This window comes from Amborella trichopoda, chromosome 6 (genome assembly GCF_054954075.1).
Source record: "Amborella trichopoda isolate Santa Cruz 75 chromosome 6, AtrichopodaSantaCruz75HAP2 v2.0, whole genome shotgun sequence".
NCBI classification, from domain to species: domain Eukaryota; kingdom Viridiplantae; phylum Streptophyta; class Magnoliopsida; order Amborellales; family Amborellaceae; genus Amborella; species Amborella trichopoda.
Genome location: NC_142341.1, coordinates 52,161,898 through 52,182,877, shown reverse-complemented (window position 1 = coordinate 52,182,877; position 20,980 = coordinate 52,161,898). Strand labels below are relative to the sequence as shown.

Below are 20,980 nucleotides of genomic sequence, written 5' to 3'. Positions count from 1 at the left end.
AAATGTTTGCTAACTCGGTTTAAATATATACATAATTACTTTTTGGGTGTGGTTTGTATAGAGCCAAGGCTCTAAACAAGATAATAACTTTAAAATATATTTTCATCTTTATATACATGCACTACTTTTTTGGTGTGGTTTGTATAGGTATGAGGCTCTAAACAAGGTAATAGCTTTAAAATATATTTTTATTTTTAATTATAAAATTTAAAGTTTCAACAATAGTACAGATTGAACATATCTATGAAAACTTGAATAACTACAAAATTGACAATTCAAAAATGTGTTACAAGATGCACTATTTCCAAAACTTGAAATCTATTTTTTTCTCAATTCTATGCATCTTGAGTCGAGACGATCAATGTTGAAAAACTTTGTAATAGCATTAAAATATATTTTCATGTTTAATTATAAAGTTTAAAGTTTCAACAATAGTGTAGATCGAGCAGATCTATGGAAACTTGAATAACTAAAAAATTGACAGTCCAAAAATGTGTTACAAGATGCACTATTTCCAAAACTTGTAATCCATTTTTTTCTTAAATCCATGCATCTTGAGTCGAGATGATCGATTTGATGATATTTAAGCATCAAAACAACCTCTTAGAGTGAAAATTTAGAGATAGGCTCCAATTTGATTGTTTAGAGCCTAGGCTCTATATAAACTTTTGGAGAGAAGGCCCTACTATTTGTAGGAATTGAACGTATGATGTAGCCTTCCAAATCCTCAAGTCGCTAACCAATTAAGCTCGAGCTCTTTTCCTTTGCACATGCACTATTTAATGAGTGTGATTTGTATGGAGCCAAGACCCTAAACAATTCAAATAGTGTTAAAAGATGTTGTTTCAATGTCGGAAATCTTTGTGATGGCTTGAAAATTTATATTCATATCTAATTATAAAATTTGAAATTTAAAAAATGGTATAAATTGAGCAAATCTATGAACACTTTAAAAACTTGAAAATTAATGGTTCGAAAATACATTTCAAGATGCACTATATCTAAGACTTGAAATCATTTTTTTCTTGTGTCTATACATCTCGAGGTCAAAATAATCAATTTTACGATTTTTTGGCATTGAAACAATTTCTTTTAGTGTTTTTTTGAAGTATGCTTTAATTTGATTGTTTAGATCCTCGCCCTAGTATAAACTATTTCCTATATTTATTTGAAAAATGAGGTTTCTACAAGGCCTAGGCTTTATGAAAACAAAATAAAGCCTCACCTCAAATCCTCATTCGGAAAGTACTTTCAGCGACATAAATCTATATAATAGCTCTAAAATCAATTTCCAGCATTGACAATAAATTTTGAAACTAAAAAAATAATAAAGATCTTGCGGATTTTTAAACACCTATTTTTAAGGCAAAGTAGGCGTTCTAGATAATTTGTTATAATATGCACTATTTTTAGAATTTGAAATCCTAAATTTTTCACAACCACAATGTTCAAATCGATATGATTGATGTAAAGGTTTTCCAATGCTTGACTTGCAAATTTTGATGAGTTATGAAGTGATGATTTATTTATTTTGATAGGGCTACAACCCTGTCAAACCATCTACTTATATGTAGTATAAATGTGAAAAAATATCTACTTACATGTAGTAGTGTTTGAAAAATTAGTCAGATCTCAAAAACTTGCCAAGGGCCGGTCCAAGGAACCTGTAAACTCGGTTACCCGGGCAAGCCCCAAGAAGTAAAAAAAAAGTGTTTAAAAAATTAATACCAAAGAAATTCAAAAAAATATGAAAAGTATTTTTTTAAAGCGTGATTAAACAAAGTATATCCAAATGAAATTGAAAAGCAGTGAAAAAAATGAAATTTAAAAACTCCAGTGGCATTTTAAAAAGTTTTAAAAAAAAATAGAAAAAATGTAAAAATAAGTATTTATAGCCGAAACACTTTCAAATCTTTGTCGAAATGACAAAAATAAAAATAAAAAACACGTTACAAACAAATATATTATTTTTTGATATTTTATAAATATTTTATTTATTTTTTAAGATACTTGGCCAGACTACTAAAATCGGATTAGCTAGTGCCCCATTCCAAATTGACCGGCCGGTTTTGAGATGGACGGGCCGAGTTTTGCAAACACCGATGTGTAGAGTATCACACTTAAAATAAGTATGGGTGGGTTGGCAGGCGGAAGCCCAAAAGGTCTTCGGGCCTACGAAGTCCACCCTAGGCCGAACGGGCATTAACACGTGCCCAAACCCTGCCACATGACCGTGGGCGGGGCCTATGTCCCTAACAGTCTCCACAATCATGTATCGTCCTCGTACGAAATTACAACTTATTGCCAATTTTTTGTTTGACCTCATCTCAATAAACTAGAAAAGAAACGAGTTTGGTGGGAAACCGAAACTGATATGCCGCTAAAACTAAGCTTTCAATTACATCTCTCTCTCAAATCTTACACATCTTATATTTGTGGGAGCCCCTCTCTCTCGTCTCTCTCTGCAATCAGAGCAAATTTCGCAGGTTTTCCCGCTTCTTACATTGAGGGAATTACTCTCTTTTCGCTCCAAAATCTCTCTCTCTCTCCTAGACAAGCTTCACAGGTGTTCCTGCTTCATACATTGTGGGAATCTCTCTCTACTGTTAAGTAACTTTAGCTCTTTCTTGAACTTCCAACTCTCCCTCTCTCTCTCTCTCTCTACCTACATTCCTCTGATTTTGCAGCCAGCAAACAAGAATGCGGATCTCAGAGGTTTCCCCTGAAACCAAACCCTCAGGCCTGAACCTTCTCGACCTTCAAACTTCTCTCCTCTCAGAGATTGAAGCTTCAATCCAAGAAATCGAAAGCATCTCACCAAGTGACTTGACTTCATCAAACACTTTACTACCAGAGTTCTCGTCTAAGCTTAGAAAGCTTCTCTCTCGCCTTAACTCTGCCCTTCCTTTACCAGAGAACCAGAAGCTCCAAGCATGGAAGCTAAGCTACAGGCTCTGGAACGCCAGTGTCGACCTCACAAACTCTCGACCAGTTGTTGCCGGAAAATTTTCAGGCCAAGAATTACGGCCAAAATCTGATGAGGAACAAGCAAAGCTTCGCCAGATAGCCACAGATATCCTGGTTTTGGCCGGAAATCCATCTGGAATTCCATCTCCGACCATTAAAGCTGCATCCTTCTGTTATAAAACAGGCCTGATATGGCATGACCTGAAAAGGTACGACCTAGCCGCTTCTTGCTTCGAAAGGGTGGCTGATCTAGCCGGAAAACTGGTATCCGGCGAGTTTTCCGGTGATGAGGGGCAGGAGCTTCTCTTCGATCTCCAGATTGCTCGCTCTGCAACTGCATGGGACTCATCTCAGAAGCCTTTAGCCCTAACCTTTATTGCTCGAGCTCAAAATCTCCTCTCTCAAAACCCGAACCCTCGCTCTGGCGGCCATTACAAGCTCGCAAACCAGTTCTTCAAATTTGGGAAGTCCCTTCTCTCCAACGAGAACAAAACCAGTGGATCGAAAGGATCTGAGCCATTGAAGCTCTTATCCGACGGTCTTGATCTATGCGAAAAGGGCATCTCTCTCTGCTCAACCAGAGAAGCACTAGAAATCGAAGCCCTGAAATCTCTTCGTTCAAAGTGCCTGAAATTCATGGCCGCCGTACATTTACAGAGAGAGGAGTACGAAAGCGTGATGAAATGTGTCAGGGTCGTGTATGATAAAGCGGATTCAGGGGTTGCGTATATGGCTTTGAAGGGGTGGTTAGGACTTGGAGAGAGAGAGAAAGCAGAGAGAGAACTCATCAAAGCGCTGGAGAACAGGTGGTGGAGCAATGAGCTGGTGGCTGAGGCGGTTTCAGAGGTTGTCTATGGCGGTGGTGGGGAGGTTGTGCATGGTGAGGAGGTGGCGACGAGGTTGTGCATGACGGTGGCGGATAGAATGGGGGCTGGGGCGATGGTGAGGGTGGTGGAGAGGTTGTGTATGGTGGGAAGAGGAGAGACAGTGGGGACAGTGGCGGGAGAGGAGAGAGTGGTGGCGGTTTTTGCAGGGAAGGGGAGAGAGAAAGAGAGGACCGCCATGCATGCGGTATTATGGAATTGGTGAGTAGTTTTGCTCTCTCTCTCTGTTTTATCAAGAATTTTATCATCTCAATATTTAGGGTTTTGCTGTCTGTCTCTTGGTGTTTCAGACTCTCTCTCTCCCTCCTGTGCGCCACTCCTACCTCTACTCTTTGTGCGCTCTCTCTCTCTCTCTCTCTCCCTGTGCGCCATTTGTATCTCTACTCTTTGTACACTTTGCATCTCTCTCGATCTATCCTGTTGCTCTCTCGAGTGGCGCCATTCTATCTCTGCTATCTCTATTCTTCTGCCTGCTTTGCATCTCTCTCTAAAACGATGCTGTCTGGCTTGAGTACAGTGCAGCAGAGTATTTCAGGGCGAAGAATTACAGGAAGAGCTCCGAAATATTCGACAAGTGCATGCTTTACATAGCGTACGACATGGAGAGCCGTGTGCTGAGGGCCAAATGCCTTCGTGCCCTTTGCCTCTGCCACCTGGCTCTCTGTCTCTATGATCAAGCTGATGAATACATTTCTGAAGCCCAGAAGGTACTACAGGGCTTGAACTCCCTCTCTCTTCGAAATCTATCTGCCTAATGATTGTCCAGAAAGAGATTTTATAGCTTTACTCTCGCTCTCAATTCTCCGTCTTGCAAATTTCTTTCCCTCTCTCTAATGAAACTGGAGTTTGAAATAGTAGCACGCGTACTATGCTCCCTTGGGATCATAGTTTACTTTTAGAGTGAATTGCATATTGACTCAAAAGCAAATACTAAAATATGAAATGAGTTCATAGAAAGGTCGGTCAACACGAGGTTTATTATTTTTTCTAAAATTGCGCCTCGATCTTTATGTTTTTGGTGCGCTAATGTTTTGGGGTGTGCCCAATGACTCCGATGTTAGCATCGTTAGGCGATCCGAACTGTTCATTCTCGGATGGCCTTAGTGCTCTTCGGGGCTTGTTCGATGTTGGCATCTTCGGACCGCATTAACCTGTTTGTGTGCTAAAAAATAAAGTGGTTGGGGGATGCCTCTCGAATTGTTTTTTGGATTGGGCACTATCCCGCACACTAGGGTCCTGTCCTACTAAAGATAAAACTAAAAAAATTAAGATTAAAGAGCGGTATGAGGATCTGAGGGGCAATTTTAAAAAAAAATATATGAGTTGGCCCACCTTCCGCATAATTTTGCTCAAAATTGGCCCATTTGTATTTCCTTTTTTTTTTTTTTTCTCTACTTAAATTACTCCTACTTTACTCCCTTTGTTAGATGAACGACTTGCAATAATTTTTTTCAATATGAAAAATTTGAGAATCACTAGCCGATTATTTTCAAATGAAAAAAAAATTGAAATTTGACTATTCTAACGTGTAGGTCTCACTTTCTAAAAATTAGACAGTTTTTATGCAATCTTTAGACATCATTTTTTTCAAGTGCTTAGTGGGCAATTAGAAATTTTTTTATTGGAGTTAATCTCTGTCAAAGAGGTTATATCCCCAAAATTTGGGGTCCCAAAATTGATTATAGGTTGGGTTTTATCTGAGGGAATAAATAAGTAGTATACTTCCAAAGAGTAAAATATATTTTGGCTTAATAAATATGTCATAGCTCTCTCTCTTTGATGACTTGTTCTCTTTTGTTCCCAAATGAAGCAGGAAACTATAAAAAATATATCTTAATTTTTATATTATTAGAAATAAATTCCAAACTTTTCAAAATTTCATCTACACCTCTTTTTGGGTGAGTAGACAAAAATAACCTTCATGGTAGTCTTATAACCATGAAGACATCACGGTCTATTGAAAATCGTGATGGTTATGATGGATTGTAAGTCTAATGTAGTTTTGAAGCATCATGACACTTAAAGTACTATGATGGTATATTGGACTATCCAGGCTCTAATTTAACCGCCACGGGGCATAAGAACCCTTAATGACCATCATAACTTTTTGAGTTTCGTGATACTTCAAAACATTAAACTGCCCATGACCATTATGGTAGTGAGTTTAGTGTGATATCTTCACGGTTCTAAGACTATAGTGATGATTATTTTGGTAAAAAAAAAAACCGTAAAAAGAAAAGAAAAGAAAAGAAATATGGATGAGCTTTTGGAAAACTTGGAGTTTATTTCTAATAATTCAAAAATTAAGATATATTTTTTATATTTTTTCCAATAAAGTATTAAACAAGAGAAATGGGAGTTTATTTCTAATTATTCAAAAATTAAGATATATTTTTTATATTTTCCCACTAAAGTATTAAACAAGAGAAATGGCCATCGTCTCTCGCTCTGTAATGAAGTGTCAAAGTTGGGACATAACGGTGTGTGGCCGCAAGGTTAGCAAGATACACGGTCCGCTAAAGAGTCAAATATTTCTTGCTCCCACCGGAGCATAGTCTCTATTTATTCACCAATAAGTGTTTTAAACCCTAAGGATTTTTAATATGGATCGTCGATTTGGATAGAAATAGATCGAAAGCAAATCGGTTTTGGGTTGGTATGGTCATGTTCCCTCCCTTAAAACCCTCTTCTTATATTGTTTTTCCTTTTTTTAAGCTTGTCAAATAGTTTCTAAAATCCCCTTAAATCCTTAACCCATAAATCCCCATTTATGCTTTTATTTTATTTTTAAATTTTAATATTTTTTAGATAACTGATTCAGAGCGATTCAGATCGTTGATCTAATGATTTGACACATATTTGTGGGTGGATGATCCACTTCACCTATTTACGTTTTAAAATACTGGGTAAAACCCAATTTAGGGATGTAACCTCTCCAAACTAGAGACTTGCCTCAAAAAAATTTCACATCTCACTCTCCAAGCTTGTGTACTATGCTCCTGTGGTAGCATATTGTGATCTATTCCTTAGTCAAAATATCTATTTGGAAGGATTTTTTTCAGTCTAAAATTTTAAGAACCACCTAAGAATTACTAGATGATTCTTTGAGTTTTTGGATATTTAGATCTCACCTTTCAAAAATTAGACTATCTATGTTCAGTCTTGAGATATTATTTTTTATACCACATAGAAAGTTCAATTCGGAAATGTTCATCAAGAGGTTAGTGTGAAGAAGTTACATCCCCAAAATTTGAGGTCATAAAATTACTCTTGTTTTACCCAAGGAAAGAAGTCGACGGTATGCTCCTTTGGGAGCATTAAATCTTTTGGCTTATCTAATTACCCATCAGAGATGAGCTATTTAACGTTCTACCCATATTTTTTGATTTTCAAAGTACCCATCAAAAGATCGTTCGTGGTGTTATTATTGCAATTGGGTAAATTACCTTTCATGGATATTTTGATAAATTTCTTCAGAAATAATGTCCCAAAATTAAACATAGATCGTACGATTTTTAAAAAGCGCAATCAAGCATTAACCATTCATTTCTTTCGAAAATAATCATCTAGTGGATATTACACTCTTGAACCCTGGACCCAGATGAGTGTTAAATAAGTGGTGAATCTGTTAGCTCCTAGTCTCTTTAAAAATTTATCAAAAGTGTATTAAGAATCGCTTTGCTCCCCACCCCCACTCTCCCAATCATATTAAACTAGTGTGTTCTCACTCTCTCATATGTAAATCTTGGCTTGATTTTATTTTCTCAAATACTGATTTGCTCCATTTTTCCCCCTGATGGTAAGATTTGTTATGATTTTCTCTAACTATGCAGCTCGAACCAAACATTGTCTCTGGGTTTCTCAAGGTATGCTACTCTACTAACTGCAATATCTTGAAAAGTTAATTTTGGAAAACATATTTTAATCATCTTCAAAGTTGTGGCCTCTAAAGATGAATAGATTGAAAAACATCAGATTTTTTTGAAAAAGAATTACATGTTAAAAAAAAGAAAAATATCATTTTAAGGGTCATAACCCCTTACAAAATCATTTGATGGGCCAAAACATCTCGATTAATATTAGAAATACATATAATAAGACCATGTACTTTTGAAACAAAGAGGTCACCGTTATCATTGCCTGCTTATATTTCAAATCAGATGGTTGAAGATGTGTTTTGGTATAAAGCACAAAATGAAATTTCTCTAATGTTGTAACACGATATTATCTATTGAATTTCACATTCAATGGCCAAACTTAATTATAACTGCCTTCTACTTATAATAAATAATTTCATAGTATAGAATCTCGTTATTGTTTTCATTTCACTCGATACCTCGTCATAAAACATCCTAAAAAACTCCAAATGCCCTTTATTCAAGGTCGAGAATCATAAACAATCAATGACCTCTTTTTTGTAAATTGACCCAACTAAGATGTCTTAATCCCAACCAAATGATGGGAGTACTCATGGTGCACCAAATTGCTGAAATGCCCCTACTTGCTAAGATTTCCAACCTTGAATAAGAAAATTAAGGCATTTTTCAAGATATTTCTTTAAAAGGTACCTGGAAATATGAAAATAAACTTTCCACTTCTAATTGAAATTTTAATAATACGGTAAGGAGTTTGGGGTTTTAATCCCTAAATGATATTTTCCCTTAAAAATAACGAAAAAATGTATAATAAGGCCATTTAATTTTATTATAAGAAGCTCCGAGGTCATAATCTCCCTCAACCGTTGACTCTGAAAATTGAACGGTCAAAGTTATACACCGGGCTTAAATTTGTAAAAAAAAAAATTTTGGATTTTGTGATACACCTTAAGCTGTGAGATTTCACGTTTAATAACTTGGGGCATTTTGATATCCTTATACCAAAAAGATAAACCATATTGTATTATAATACACGATCCCAAAAGTAATATCTGTTTGGAATATTATTAAAAAAAATATTTGTTTGGAATTTTGGATCTAATAAAATGAAGCGAGTTAACGGAAAAGTTGAATTTAGCAGAGGCCAACTGAAAGAGTGCATTTCGATCAAGGCAATTCTAGTTATTTCGAGTGGTTTTTTCAAATAGGCATTTGCTGATTGATTTTTCCACATTTTCGCTCTCTATGTACAGTTCAAAATCTACCTGCAAAAACAAGACCAAGCCCAAGCAATCTCTCAAGTTCAAAGCATGCCACAATGCCCAGACTTCGACCCTGAATTCCTCACTCTAGCTGCACATGAGGCCACAGCTTGCCAAGCCATACCAGTGGCCATTGCCTCTCTCTCCTCTCTCTTAAGCCTCTACTCGCCAGAAACCTCCCTCAGCTCACCAGAAAACCCCCTAAACTCGCCAGAAAAGTTGCACACATTGCCAGAAGTTGCAGTCATTCGAAACCTCATCACTCTCCATCTCAAGAATTCATCCACTGAAAACCCAAGAGAGATCTTACTCCTTTTGAGGAGAGCCAATACCAGGATGAATCAAATTGGGTTGGAGAGATTCTTCGGAAAAGGCAGCTTGGGCTCTCGAGAGCTCAAGTGGTTCGCCGGAATTTCATGGAATTCAGGCATGAAGGCCGGAAAAGAGAGGGAATACAAAGAGACAGCTGAGTTCTTAGAGGTGGGTGTTGCATTCTATGTAGCATTAGAGGATGGGGATGAGAGAGAAAGCAAGACCATGGTTTGTAAGTGTTTGATAATTGGAGCAGCGGCCGCAATCACAAGAGAGAAGATTGGTGGTGACAAATTGCATGAATCTGATATCAAGAAGGTGGCTTCACTTTTAGAGAGGGCCGGAAAGGTAAGAAACTCACTGTAATTTGGTGTGGAAATCTTACTAGGGAGCATGTTAGAGATCATGTAGTCATGATCCAATGGGCTATGGAGGAATCATAGTCCATTGGGCCTTCACTGTCCATTGAAATCGTGACCCGAGTATGGATTGAGGTGGGATCTATCACTGTGGACGGCTATGGAGGTAGAGTGGGGATATCACTGTGGTCGTGTCCTGTTATGATAAGTCACACTGATCTGTGGCTGCCCAGTGAGCGATCAGACGGTGATATCCCAAATGGACTATAGATCTCCATGTTCCATTAGACTATATGGTATTTCCCCATGTCAATAATGTAGTATAAATTTGAGAAGCATATCGTACCATATATCAGTGGTGCATGGTGTAAGGTACACGGAAGGGTTATCCACCGTCTGTTCTCGTTCCCAATGAAGAGCGGAGGATATTTAAAAGTAGAGGTCCACCTGAACATTCAGTTTTGGTAGGTCCCACTCTCTCCACTAGTCTATTGATTGGACAGTGGTAACTACTCACAATATTCTCATATGGCAAGTGCTCTTATACGTGACTTTATACGATAAGACTATTTGCTTTTACTTTTGATACAGGAGGTTACAAACTCACAATTAATTATAACCATTCTATATGAAACTTAATAGCTCGATATGAAATCTAATAGCTTGAGTGTACAACAACGTTTAAAAAAATATTATTTGAACTTTGATTGTGGCCAATGAAATAAATACAGCCACTTAATTTCACATTTAATGGTCAAGATTAATTGTGATCACTTCATATCAAAAAATAAATATTTTCTTTATATACTTTTTTGCTCTCTCACCTCATCAGAAAATTAAAAAAATGACCAATGACCATGCTTTATAAAGTGTAGTATTTGAATAGTCTTAAACAACATCCATAGTCCATGTTTTCGCTAGTAATAGACTTGGGAAACAGTTCTCGGAAGACAATTTGAGCCACTATGGCAGTTGCAGTAGCTTATCAGCTACTGTGTAACTCCTTATATAAACATAGACAGTGGATATTGGATTTAAAGATTTCATACTCGTATTGGTTATAAATATGTTTCGATCCGCAAAAACACGAATTCACTTAAGATGTATGCCGGGAAATGCTCATTTGGCTTGGCCACAAAATTTCAAAGAATTACAAAATTACTTAAGATATTTGGCTGGGAAATGCTTTATATTTACTGTGAAAATTCAAAATAACAAAAACTTACTCAACAATTTGGCCCGAAAATTCACAGCTTCTACCATCAATGAGCCAATCCCTCGGCCCCGACTTCTTCTTCCTCTACACATTCAACTCCTACGAGCTCCATGGCCATCTCAACGACCCCAAATCCCAAACCCAAATCCTAAAAACCTTCATCTCCTCTCCCATCTGTAACCCGAACCATCTCCTCCACCTTGGCCTCAATGCATGCGATGGGCCTCGCCCCAATATTGAGGCAGCAACCCTATCCCTAGATTCATGCCTGAACTCTCTCCTCTCCAGTGCTTCGCCCGATTACCATAAAGTCGCTCTCGTCTTTCGAAAATTGGCGGGAATCGCTGGATATGAAGATGGGGCTCTTGGGGTTTATGAGAAAGCAAGGCAGGTGATTGTGGGGTTGAAGGAGGGAGAGTATCCAAGTGAAGAGGCTAAGTGGCTTGCTATCATGGCTTGGAACAAGGGTGGTCCTCATTTGAGGTTTGGAAGAAATGGGGTTGGTGAGAGGTGGATGAGGTTGGGTTTGCAGATTGCTATGCTTGTGAAGGGGATGGAGGGTTATGTGGGGGAGATGAACAAGTGGGTTGAGCAGATGGAGAGGGAAGTGGAGGATCAGAGAGAGGAGAGAGAAAGCAGGCTTTGATATCATTGTAATACAGGTTGGTGACTCAATGCTTGACACTCATGGGGTACATAAGGCTTGTGTTCCATCTCTCCCTAGATTCATGAGGCATATGATGTTAATAAGCTCTCTCTCTGATGCCTATATTCGATCTCTCTGTGATTGAATACATGAGAATATAAGGCACATACTGCATATCTTCCATCTCTCTCTCTCTCTGTGCATACGGCATATGTTCCATCTCTCTCTCTGTACCTACTGCGTATGTTCCGTCGCTCTCTGTACATACTGCATATGTTCCATCTCTCTCGCGGGTTTTTTATCGTAGAAGAATGAAGAGGAATTCAGTTTTCTCTCTCCCTCTGAATACATGAGGTTCATGGAGTTCATGGAGCACATACTGCATGTATTCTCTCTCTCTCTCTCCTAGTCAGTATATAATAGAAGAACAAAGAGGAAATCAGGTTTTCCTGTATGCATGTCTCTTGCGCAACAATTAGGGTTAACTTATTTTGAAATCTTATTTATCTGATTTAAGGCAAGGTTTGTATACGGTTCCCACCTTATACTATACCAGTAGGTGCACTTCTCAATTAAGCCGGATGATGTAGTTCTGGGGGAAACTTTATGACGGCTTAAAAAATCGTATAAAATTTTAAATTTTAAAAATAATACAAATCAAATAGATCTATAAACATTTAAAAATCTTAAAATTAGATGGCCTAGAGAACTTATTACAAGATATATTATTTTAGGACTTAATTTTTTTTCCTTTAGATCCATATATTTTAAGATTGAGATGATTACGAGATGTACCATTTTAGGACTTAATTTTTTTTTCCTTTAGATCCATATATTTCAAAATCGAGATGATTAGTTGGAAGGTTTTCTAACTTAAGAACACTTTTTTTAACTAAAATTTTGAGGTCCACGTTATTTCTACAAAATAAGGATGCAACTTTATATAAACTTTTTAAAATTTTAAAATTTCTGTTTTTTTATGAGAAAGTAGGGTTGGAACTTGGAACACATGCAACGAGTACAAGATGATAAGGTTCAAACCCTCTGGCATTCTTTTTAACCATTCCAAAGCAAAAAAAATATTCCATAAGCTGCAGCTTTGTGAAGTGAAGCCTCAAATCTCATCGCAAAACATAGTTCTGGCATTGAAAACCTTGTAAATTGATCGTCTCCACGTTGAAGATCATGGATTTGGAAAAAAGCAAAAAGCGAATATCAAGCCCCCGTACGGTCCGTCTTCAACAAGCATTTTGTATCGTCTATTGCAAGTATTCAGAAAACCACTAAAACTACACCATTTTTTAAGCTTCAAGTTATACAATCTCGGGTGAAAATAGATTTGCATGACATCATAAGGGTTTCTTACATCTAATCTACATTTTATTGTAGGGTTTTGAAATGCAGCTTCACAAAATTTTGTAACGCTAATGATAACCAGACCCTAATTAGAGAAAGAAAGATCAATAATAATGATACACACTGTAATTCTGGGTATTTGCCCAATGATATTCATATAGGAAAGGTTTCTAAATTTCTCTTTCAGCACACAAGATATATTCTTCCCCTCCAATCCAGCCGTACCATCAAGTGAACCACTCACCGTTTGATGATTTAGATTTGATGCTTCAGAGTATTTTATTTTTAATTTTTTTACAAATTATATATATATATATATATATATATATATATATATATATAAAATTTGTTACGTGCCATCTTAGCAATGGGGCACACCTAAACAAAAATTAAAAATATTTTTTGATAAAATATAATATACTGAAATACCCCATGAATATTTCAAAAGGCATTTTGGTCATTTTATTTTACTAAGAATATTGTTTTCATATTTTTAAAAGTGTGAGTTTAAGAGAGGAGTGGACACCCAAAATTTGGTGTCAAAATATTTTGTAGAAATTTTTTTTTGTTTTTTTTAATAATGAAAAAAAGATTAAAACTAAAATAATGTAGAGATGTGACATTGTGATTGAAGGCATCTCAACCGTCCATTCACAATGAACGGTTGGATAAGGAGAAATATATAAGTTTTATGTTGTATGGGAAGCATAGAACCTATTCATATAGTCATATTATCTGTCTACCTCCTTTCTCTACATATAAAACCACACAAATTTATTGATCTCATTTCCATGATCTTCTCAAAATTCAAGGTCTCCATTCAAAGATTTGCTCCTTAAACAAGTGACAAAAAGGAGCTTTACTTTATTGTATCAATAAATTTCATGTTAAGAATGGGAAAATATCGCAAAAAAATTGAATGGGAAGATAAATTTCTTACAGGCCCTCCATCACAGCACTCTTCCCCTATAGCTTAAATCCCCCCAAGTGACATAGACAAAAGTGAACAACGCAAAAAACAGGCAAAGAAGCCACCGAACCTATTTTACAAATGAGATTTCCGTTTCGGTGTTTCATTTTCATAAATTCTCTTGTAAATCTTTTATATGCGATGTATCAATCGAGGTAAAACAATGTAACAATCTTACGCAAGTTCTTCGCCTCTTGGCATGTTTCCATTAGCAACTTGCTGTCATGGAACGCGAAGCATATGACTTGTTGAACATGAGAGAGAATGTCCATGTTACATAGCCTGTTCATCACATCAATTTACAATCAGGTTAGAGAGAGAGAGAGAGAGAGAGAGAGAGAGAGAGAGCTTCTTCATGCTCACAGCATAATCTCCAATTACATGTGAAACAGGGAAGTGTCAATAGTTTAACAGTGGAAGACGAAATATAAATACCAATAATAACCGGGAACATTTCAAAGGAACAGGAAAGTTCAAACCTGCTAGCTTCAACCAAAGGGAGATGATCATTCTGAGGTTTCTCAATAACATTTTGAACCTGCAAAAATGAAAACAAAAAAGACAAAGGGAAATTAGCTCCTAAAATAATTAATCTGAAAAAATTACATGGAACAAATATGTTAAAATTCTGCAGAACGGAAGCTCAACTGCCAAGTGGGCTGAGGCAGTCCCTAAAGTTCTGAATCTATTCGGCGATAAGCTTCTTTTACTATTTAGTTAAAGATGAACACTACTCAATGTGGAAAGGTTGCGTAAACAAGAAAAATCTTCAGTACATGGCCTCCAATTTTTTATTGTCTCCAATGTTCCACCAGAGTAGTGTTTAAAAAGTTGGACTTGAGCTCCAACTACCCAGGGGCCTGAGCCTGGGTAAGTTTTAACAAATCTAAATACCATAAAAAATAAGACAATCAGGGGACTGCAGGTCTTTTGGCCCAGAATTACCTGGCTCCAGATTGGCCATCACTGTTTGAGAAACTGAGGAGATGGTATAGCATGTTAGCAGGACATTAAATTTCTTTATAGCCATCCTTTCTTTTAAGCAGATTCATCATGTGATTGGGCTTTCAGCTCCTTTCTCAAGAGGGGAACCATTAAGAAGGTGCGTGAACAATTAAGAAGGTGGCATGCCAGCTAGCCTTTGGGGACTCAAGGCAGAACAGAGCAACAGTATTCAAAGATACTAACTCGAGTAGCAAAAGTGTCATGCAAAGAAATTTTTTTGAAAAAGGTTGATGGACTTCTCAAACAAAGAATTCAGCATTCTTTTCTCAAATGCATTGGCCAGGGGAGAATTGAGGAGAATTGGGGAGAGGATGTTTTGTTTCGGGAATGCACGATGGTTGATAAATAAGATTCAAGGCCTAAACCCATGGGCACAAACCACCAATGAAGATGTTACAGCTTCCTTTTGAGATGGTTTAATTTCAAAGAAATACACAGAACCATTAGAGGCCCTAATAATTCTGCTAAGGTGGAAACTCCTGAGTTCCTCCTGGTTTGGCATAGTCTAATAGAAGAATAAGATTTGCTAACTGTTGATTAGATGAGTTAGACAAGAGGCAGTGGCACCTAGGAAGAGAAGATGCCATGACACAAATCTGGAAAAATAGAAAGCCATTAGACATCTCCTTATTTATCTGATTTTCTGAGATAGTTGAACATTCCGAAAATATCTAAAGCATCTAAGCATAAGTCTTTTCCATTTTAAAACTGACACATCCAGACCACATTTACGGCTGGCAATGGACCGGGCCTGAGCTGGGCCCTAGCCCAGCCCTTATCCTGGCCCTATCCGGCCCGGGTTGGGCTGTGCAGCGCCGGGTAAATTTAAAAGAAAACAACGCAAAGAAGATGAAAAAATAAGGGCTGGGCCTGGGCCAGCCCTCAGGCCACATTTTGTGGCTCAGGCCCTAGTTTTTTAGGTCCAGGGCATCCAGCCCATTGCCACCCCTAACCACATTGACCCCCTCCAGACCACATATATAAAACTAGGGTATCAGAAGTGACAAAAGAATGTTAGAATACTCCATAATAAGTCAAAAAAGTGACAACAGTTGTATAATACCTTAGTTGAATACAAGTGAGTAAAAAAAATCATCTTATTAAATCGTACAAACTATTTGATTATTCACTTCATGGGAGGAAGATGATCATAGCCCAACACTAAAGGCAGTCGAAAAGAAATTATCACATACAAGAAAGATGAAAGCCAAAAACAGAAAAGGATTGGAACTTAATATAAAGATTTCACACATTCAGAATTTCTAGTAGAGTGACCTACAATGTTTTGCTTTTCAAGTAATGCAGCCAGATGATTCCCACATTTCAAGCCAAAAGATTACACCATAATTGCCCAATATAGTTGTTTTTTCATGGCAACCCATGGCCATATTGTGTGCCTCCAGATCAACCAAATCTGGTTCAGCTTTAATCTTTAGTCAAATTGCACATACCCTATCAATATCCATAATATAAGGACAATAGCTCACAAGTGATTAATTTCTCCCCAATCTTAAAAAATGAATAAATAATTTTTGCTCAAAAAAAAAAAACAAAAAAAAAAAAAAACAGAGAGAAATATCATTGCGTGATATGCTTATTTGAACAGCATTCATGTCTTACTTTAGCAAGCAATTCCTGGCTCTCAGGTGGTTGCATCTTGAGGCTTTGAGGTAAGATTACAGTTAGAAGCTCGGGTTTCTCTGCTCTTAATGCACCTCTGATAACAGCCGCATTAGTCCCTGAAGCTCCTGAAGTGAAAATGTGATTTTTCTGAAAGGAAAACTTTAACGTTTACAATTTGGACTGATTGATGCAACCCGAAAGGAATGAAAAGCAAAAGACATGAACATACATATTAAGAAGTACTCCAAAGTTAAGAATAGCATACAGTTATGACCATGGCATAGCTCAGAATTTCAATAAGCTGCTGATGCATGAAACCCATATTCCGTGTCCCAAAAAAACCAATTGCCCTTGGACCTTCCTGCTGAATGGCCAACAGTTCCTACAAATAACATTTTGTCTTAGAGAACTGATAAAGACATGCGCAGAATCTAATAGAAGGACAAAGGACACCACATGAGATATTTATGCATCCACCTGGAAGACCCAATATCCCAAAAATTAGTCAAGCTATATTTTTAAATTTTGACTTATCTCAGGTTAAAAAAAGGAAAAAATAAAGACAGAGAAACCAAGAGCATAGTAACATAACTGAACCTGTCATTGGCACATGAAGGACAAACACCATCTGATAAGGAAATATGAAAACAGAAAAGAAAAGCAAGGAAGCTTAAATTCTAGTAAAAGAATGTAAAACTTTATGTGTTTAAAAGAAAACAGATCGGTGGGGTGGATCGACCACCCACTGATCACGTCTCAGATCTCCGACCCATGAAAATATTAAAAAATAAAATAAGAAAATAGTAGTAAGGGCTTTGAAACATTGGACCACACCAAAAAAACAATTAAACATGACCAAAAATAGGAAAAGGGCTTTAAGGCAGGGAAACAGCCGGTACCAATACTTGACCAGAACCGGTTTGGTTCCCACAAACTCCTGATCTAGATCGGGCGTACCTGATCTGGATCGTGATTTTTGAATCACTGGATTTTCAAATAAATAATACAACAGAAAATCAGATAGGAGAAAGTTGTAATACAATAAAGGGAAAACATTTGTTTTGGTCATTTCTTTGGATATTAGTACTTCTGGCACCATCCCTATTTGTTAGAGTATTAAACGACCATTTTCAACCCCATGTGCTCACTACTCAATCCCTAACTAGTTCCTCCCAAGTAGTAATATCATATAAACAACTAAACAATATTTCACATTAACTCCAGAACAAGAAGGATATTTTGGTCATTCAATGAACTATTATATCATTAGATCCATTCCAAAACAAGAAAGGTCATTTCTTACTCCCAATAATATGAGATAAGTAAGAATTAAACAGATTTCTGTTTACAATGAAGAAAAACAATGCGGACGAGTATGAGCCTCATCAGATTCTAATCCCACCAAGAATCAAAAGAAGAAAGTAAACAATTAAATGAAAGCATATAATCACCCTATGAAACCTATGTTAGAAATATATATATTTTGCGTCAACGTCTAATATGAATACAAGTGTCAGAAATGCCAATAGAAGAAATTGCCTTTCAGACATGACATGTTCATCTATAATTTTAAAATGGGAGGTTCAGAAATTGCCTTTCAGACATGACATGTTTGCGTCAACGTCTGATATGAATACAAGTGTCAAAAATGCCAATATAATTTGTGTAGAGTAATTTAACTACTCTCATAGTAATGTGTCAACAAAAAATCTTAAGCATAAGCACCCAAGTTTCTAGAGGGTCAGACACGCGGATCGTTCCGACAATGTGAAAACACATGCCAAAAGCCATTGAAACGTGTCCAAGTTAAATGGTATGAATCATACCACGTAATCGAATACACTTTATAACCAACTAAATCAATGGGAAGTTTCCAATACATAAATGATTTCCACTAACTGATCACTGAGTGAATTTCCACTACAAGATGCTTGCATGATGAAAGCAAAGGCAATGGCACTACTTCACAAAGAGTTTCCATATGGAATATACTTTTCTTCAAATGTGAGAGAGAGAGAGAGAGAGACTCGTAAGTAACAAAACGATACAAACCTGCAAGTAATCGATGTCGGGGATTGGTTTATATTCTGTGACCAGCAAGGTACCGGGACCTTCAACCACTGATTCGATCTGGGTTGGGACCTTGTCCTCATCTGAACCAAACATTCTTGGATCACCATCTTCTTCCTTCCTACCTCTTCCATTGCCCTCATGTCCACGTCTCACATATCCACAAGCCCACTAGAGCAGAACATCAAAAAACACAGTCCCTGGTAGTAAATCATCAGTAAAAAACCAGAAAACGAAATATCATGAAAATAACCATACCATTCTGTCACCTATCTCATCTAAAAATAAAATCTGTAAAAACTTGGCAAAAATATTGGAAGAAGGGTTCACCATAAATGGGTATATTGTCTTAAATAACATTAATAGTTTCCTTCTCATCTGTAACCAACAAAACAGATCAATGTACTTGCCCCCGAGAAAAGCACCAAAAATCAATACTAATGTTCTCTTCGATTTTTTTGAAAACCAAAATGGAAGAAATACATTGAACTGTACAGTACACTGTGAATGCCTGGTTCCAAGTCCTGTACATGCGCAAAACCTAATTTAACAGAACAAAAGAGGGTTGAAGGTGTTCAGTGTTTTAGAAGCAGAAAAAAATTAGATGGGTTTCTCAATTTATCCATGAACAAAATTCTAAGATTCTTTTATCCAAAATTTCACTATAAAAAACCAGAAGAATAACATGAAGAACATGCAATAGGCATCAAAATTCCTAATATTTACTTAACCCAACTTCTCACTTTAAGAACCAAAAGATAAAACCTCAAAAAAATGGACCCAATAAACTAAAAGCCCATAAATTCCTTAAACCAAATAACAAACTAAAACCCACGAATCAATAAATTGATGGAACTCAATAAGCCCACTAACTAAAATACGAGAGAGAGAGAGAGAGAGAGCAAGGCGGCCCAGCCACACAGTAAAGCGCGATAAACAAAAGAATCTTGCACATAAGTAAGACAGACAACAAGAGAAAGAATAGTACCTTCTTTGTGGGTCTAAGGCGTTTGGGTAACTGTGTTCTTGCCCTAAAACACCTCATGTGAGAATTCAAGAAAGGATTAGGGTTTCTGGTGAGAAATGCATTGGTCGCAGGGCACTGAATTTTAAGCAGAGGATAGTCCAAGGACCAAAAGCTCATGGTTAAGGGCACCAACTGTCTTAAAGATGTCATGGTAGCGAGAGTAGAACCCTTTACAAAAGAAACCTAAAAGTTTAGGGCTCTGCTTTTGGAGCAATAGGAATCAAATAAGTAAAGGTTTTGGCCTTTGGCGATTGGGCACCACCTGTTCATGAACCAGAGTAATGAATTAATGGGTCGGGGGATTTCTTTTTTTTCTTATTTCTAAAGGGCTTCGAGGTTTACAAATTACAATAAACATTTATAAGATTTAATATAAATTTCCTGTCTTTCCTGAGTACAGGCTGGGGAGAAAGATAAACCACAATTCCACAACTGAAAAGAGTACTTTTTGAGGGATTTAGAGAGAGAAAGACCAAAGTTGCCCTTCACACAATTTTTTAGAGGGAGAATGACCAAAGTTGGCCTTCATATATTTTTTTAAGACCTGTTTGATAACTAGAAGCAAGTTTCGGAATTGTTTCTTGAAAATATGTAAATTAGACGTTACTTAAAATGTTTATGGTTTATGTGATTGATAGCCTCTTTGAAAAGTTAAGAAGTTTTTAGTTTCTATGTTTGATAACTTCTAAAATATATGGTAAATATCTTATATTTTTATTTACATTGATAATAATTCAAACATAAATATATAATATTTATAATATACTATAATATATGATATATTGTATTTTATATTTATTCTATTAATATATATTTTTATTATATAATATTATAAATATCTATTATATTTTATAATATTAATAACATACTATAATATATAACACTAGGCAATTTAAAATTTTTTCAAATTTATCGAGGACGTATTTGATTGATATAAAAATTAAAAAGACATAGTCGAGTGTAATTTATACTTTTTTTTATCCTGTTAATTATATTATAAGGGGTTTCAATCATTTTTTTAATATCTTTCCTAATATTTTTGTAGCAATTTTTGTTAAATAAATGCAAAACTCGACTTTATTTTTCTATAAGAGAATAGAAATATAATTATTTTGAAAACCTTTTGAATATTTTTTATTAATGGAAAACCAGCTCATAAAAAAAATTGGCCTTGAAAGTAGAGAATATCAAAGTATTAACGTTTGACAGGAGTATGAGTATTAAAAAGTCACCTTTCAAAATTTGCTTTCTAGACACGATATGTTGGCTCACCATTTGAGAAAATGAGGAGAAGAGATTTAGGTGCTGTTAACTATTTCTTTAGATTAAAAAGAAACATTAAAGAATTTATATATAAGCTGTTGATTCACCCCGTCTCTATCCATTTGTGTTTTAGAACACTTAAAAG

General features: G+C 36.3%; 2 protein-coding genes across 6 annotated transcripts; one reads left to right on the top strand and one right to left on the bottom strand.

The window, feature by feature from the left end:
• Nucleotides 1–2,285: 2,285 nt before the first annotated feature.
• Nucleotides 2,286–11,702, top strand: ATSPO22 (Tetratricopeptide repeat (TPR)-like superfamily protein). 2 transcript variants are annotated; one of them, XM_020676208.2, is made up of 5 exons: nucleotides 2,286–4,052; nucleotides 4,369–4,558; nucleotides 7,685–7,717; nucleotides 8,980–9,648; nucleotides 10,913–11,702. In XM_020676208.2, exons 1-5 carry the CDS (start codon nucleotides 2,701–2,703, stop codon nucleotides 11,519–11,521), a joined length of 2,853 nt encoding a protein of 950 aa, XP_020531867.2. In that variant the 5' UTR covers nucleotides 2,286–2,700; the 3' UTR covers nucleotides 11,522–11,702. The 2 variants fall into 2 exon arrangements, with proteins under 2 accessions (XP_020531867.2, XP_020531868.2); XM_020676209.2 differs by lacking the exon at nucleotides 7,685–7,717 and having other exon boundaries at nucleotides 2,358–4,052.
• Nucleotides 11,703–13,674: 1,972 nt separating this feature from the next.
• Nucleotides 13,675–20,005, bottom strand: LOC18448621 (uncharacterized). 4 transcript variants are annotated; one of them, XM_088869285.1, is made up of 8 exons: nucleotides 19,534–19,708; nucleotides 19,029–19,086; nucleotides 18,876–18,923; nucleotides 18,528–18,745; nucleotides 16,741–16,857; nucleotides 16,473–16,622; nucleotides 14,327–14,385; nucleotides 13,675–14,129 (listed from the first exon to the last, which is right to left on the bottom strand). In XM_088869285.1, exons 4-8 carry the CDS (start codon nucleotides 18,639–18,641, stop codon nucleotides 13,994–13,996), a joined length of 576 nt encoding a protein of 191 aa, XP_088725411.1. In that variant the 5' UTR covers nucleotides 18,642–18,745; nucleotides 18,876–18,923; nucleotides 19,029–19,086; nucleotides 19,534–19,708; the 3' UTR covers nucleotides 13,675–13,993. The 4 variants fall into 4 exon arrangements, with proteins under 4 accessions (XP_088725411.1, XP_020532045.1, XP_088725409.1 ...); XM_020676386.2 differs by having other exon boundaries at nucleotides 18,528–18,716; XM_088869283.1 differs by lacking the exons at nucleotides 18,876–18,923; nucleotides 19,029–19,086 and having other exon boundaries at nucleotides 18,528–18,716; nucleotides 19,534–20,005.
• Nucleotides 20,006–20,980: the final 975 nt, after the last annotated feature.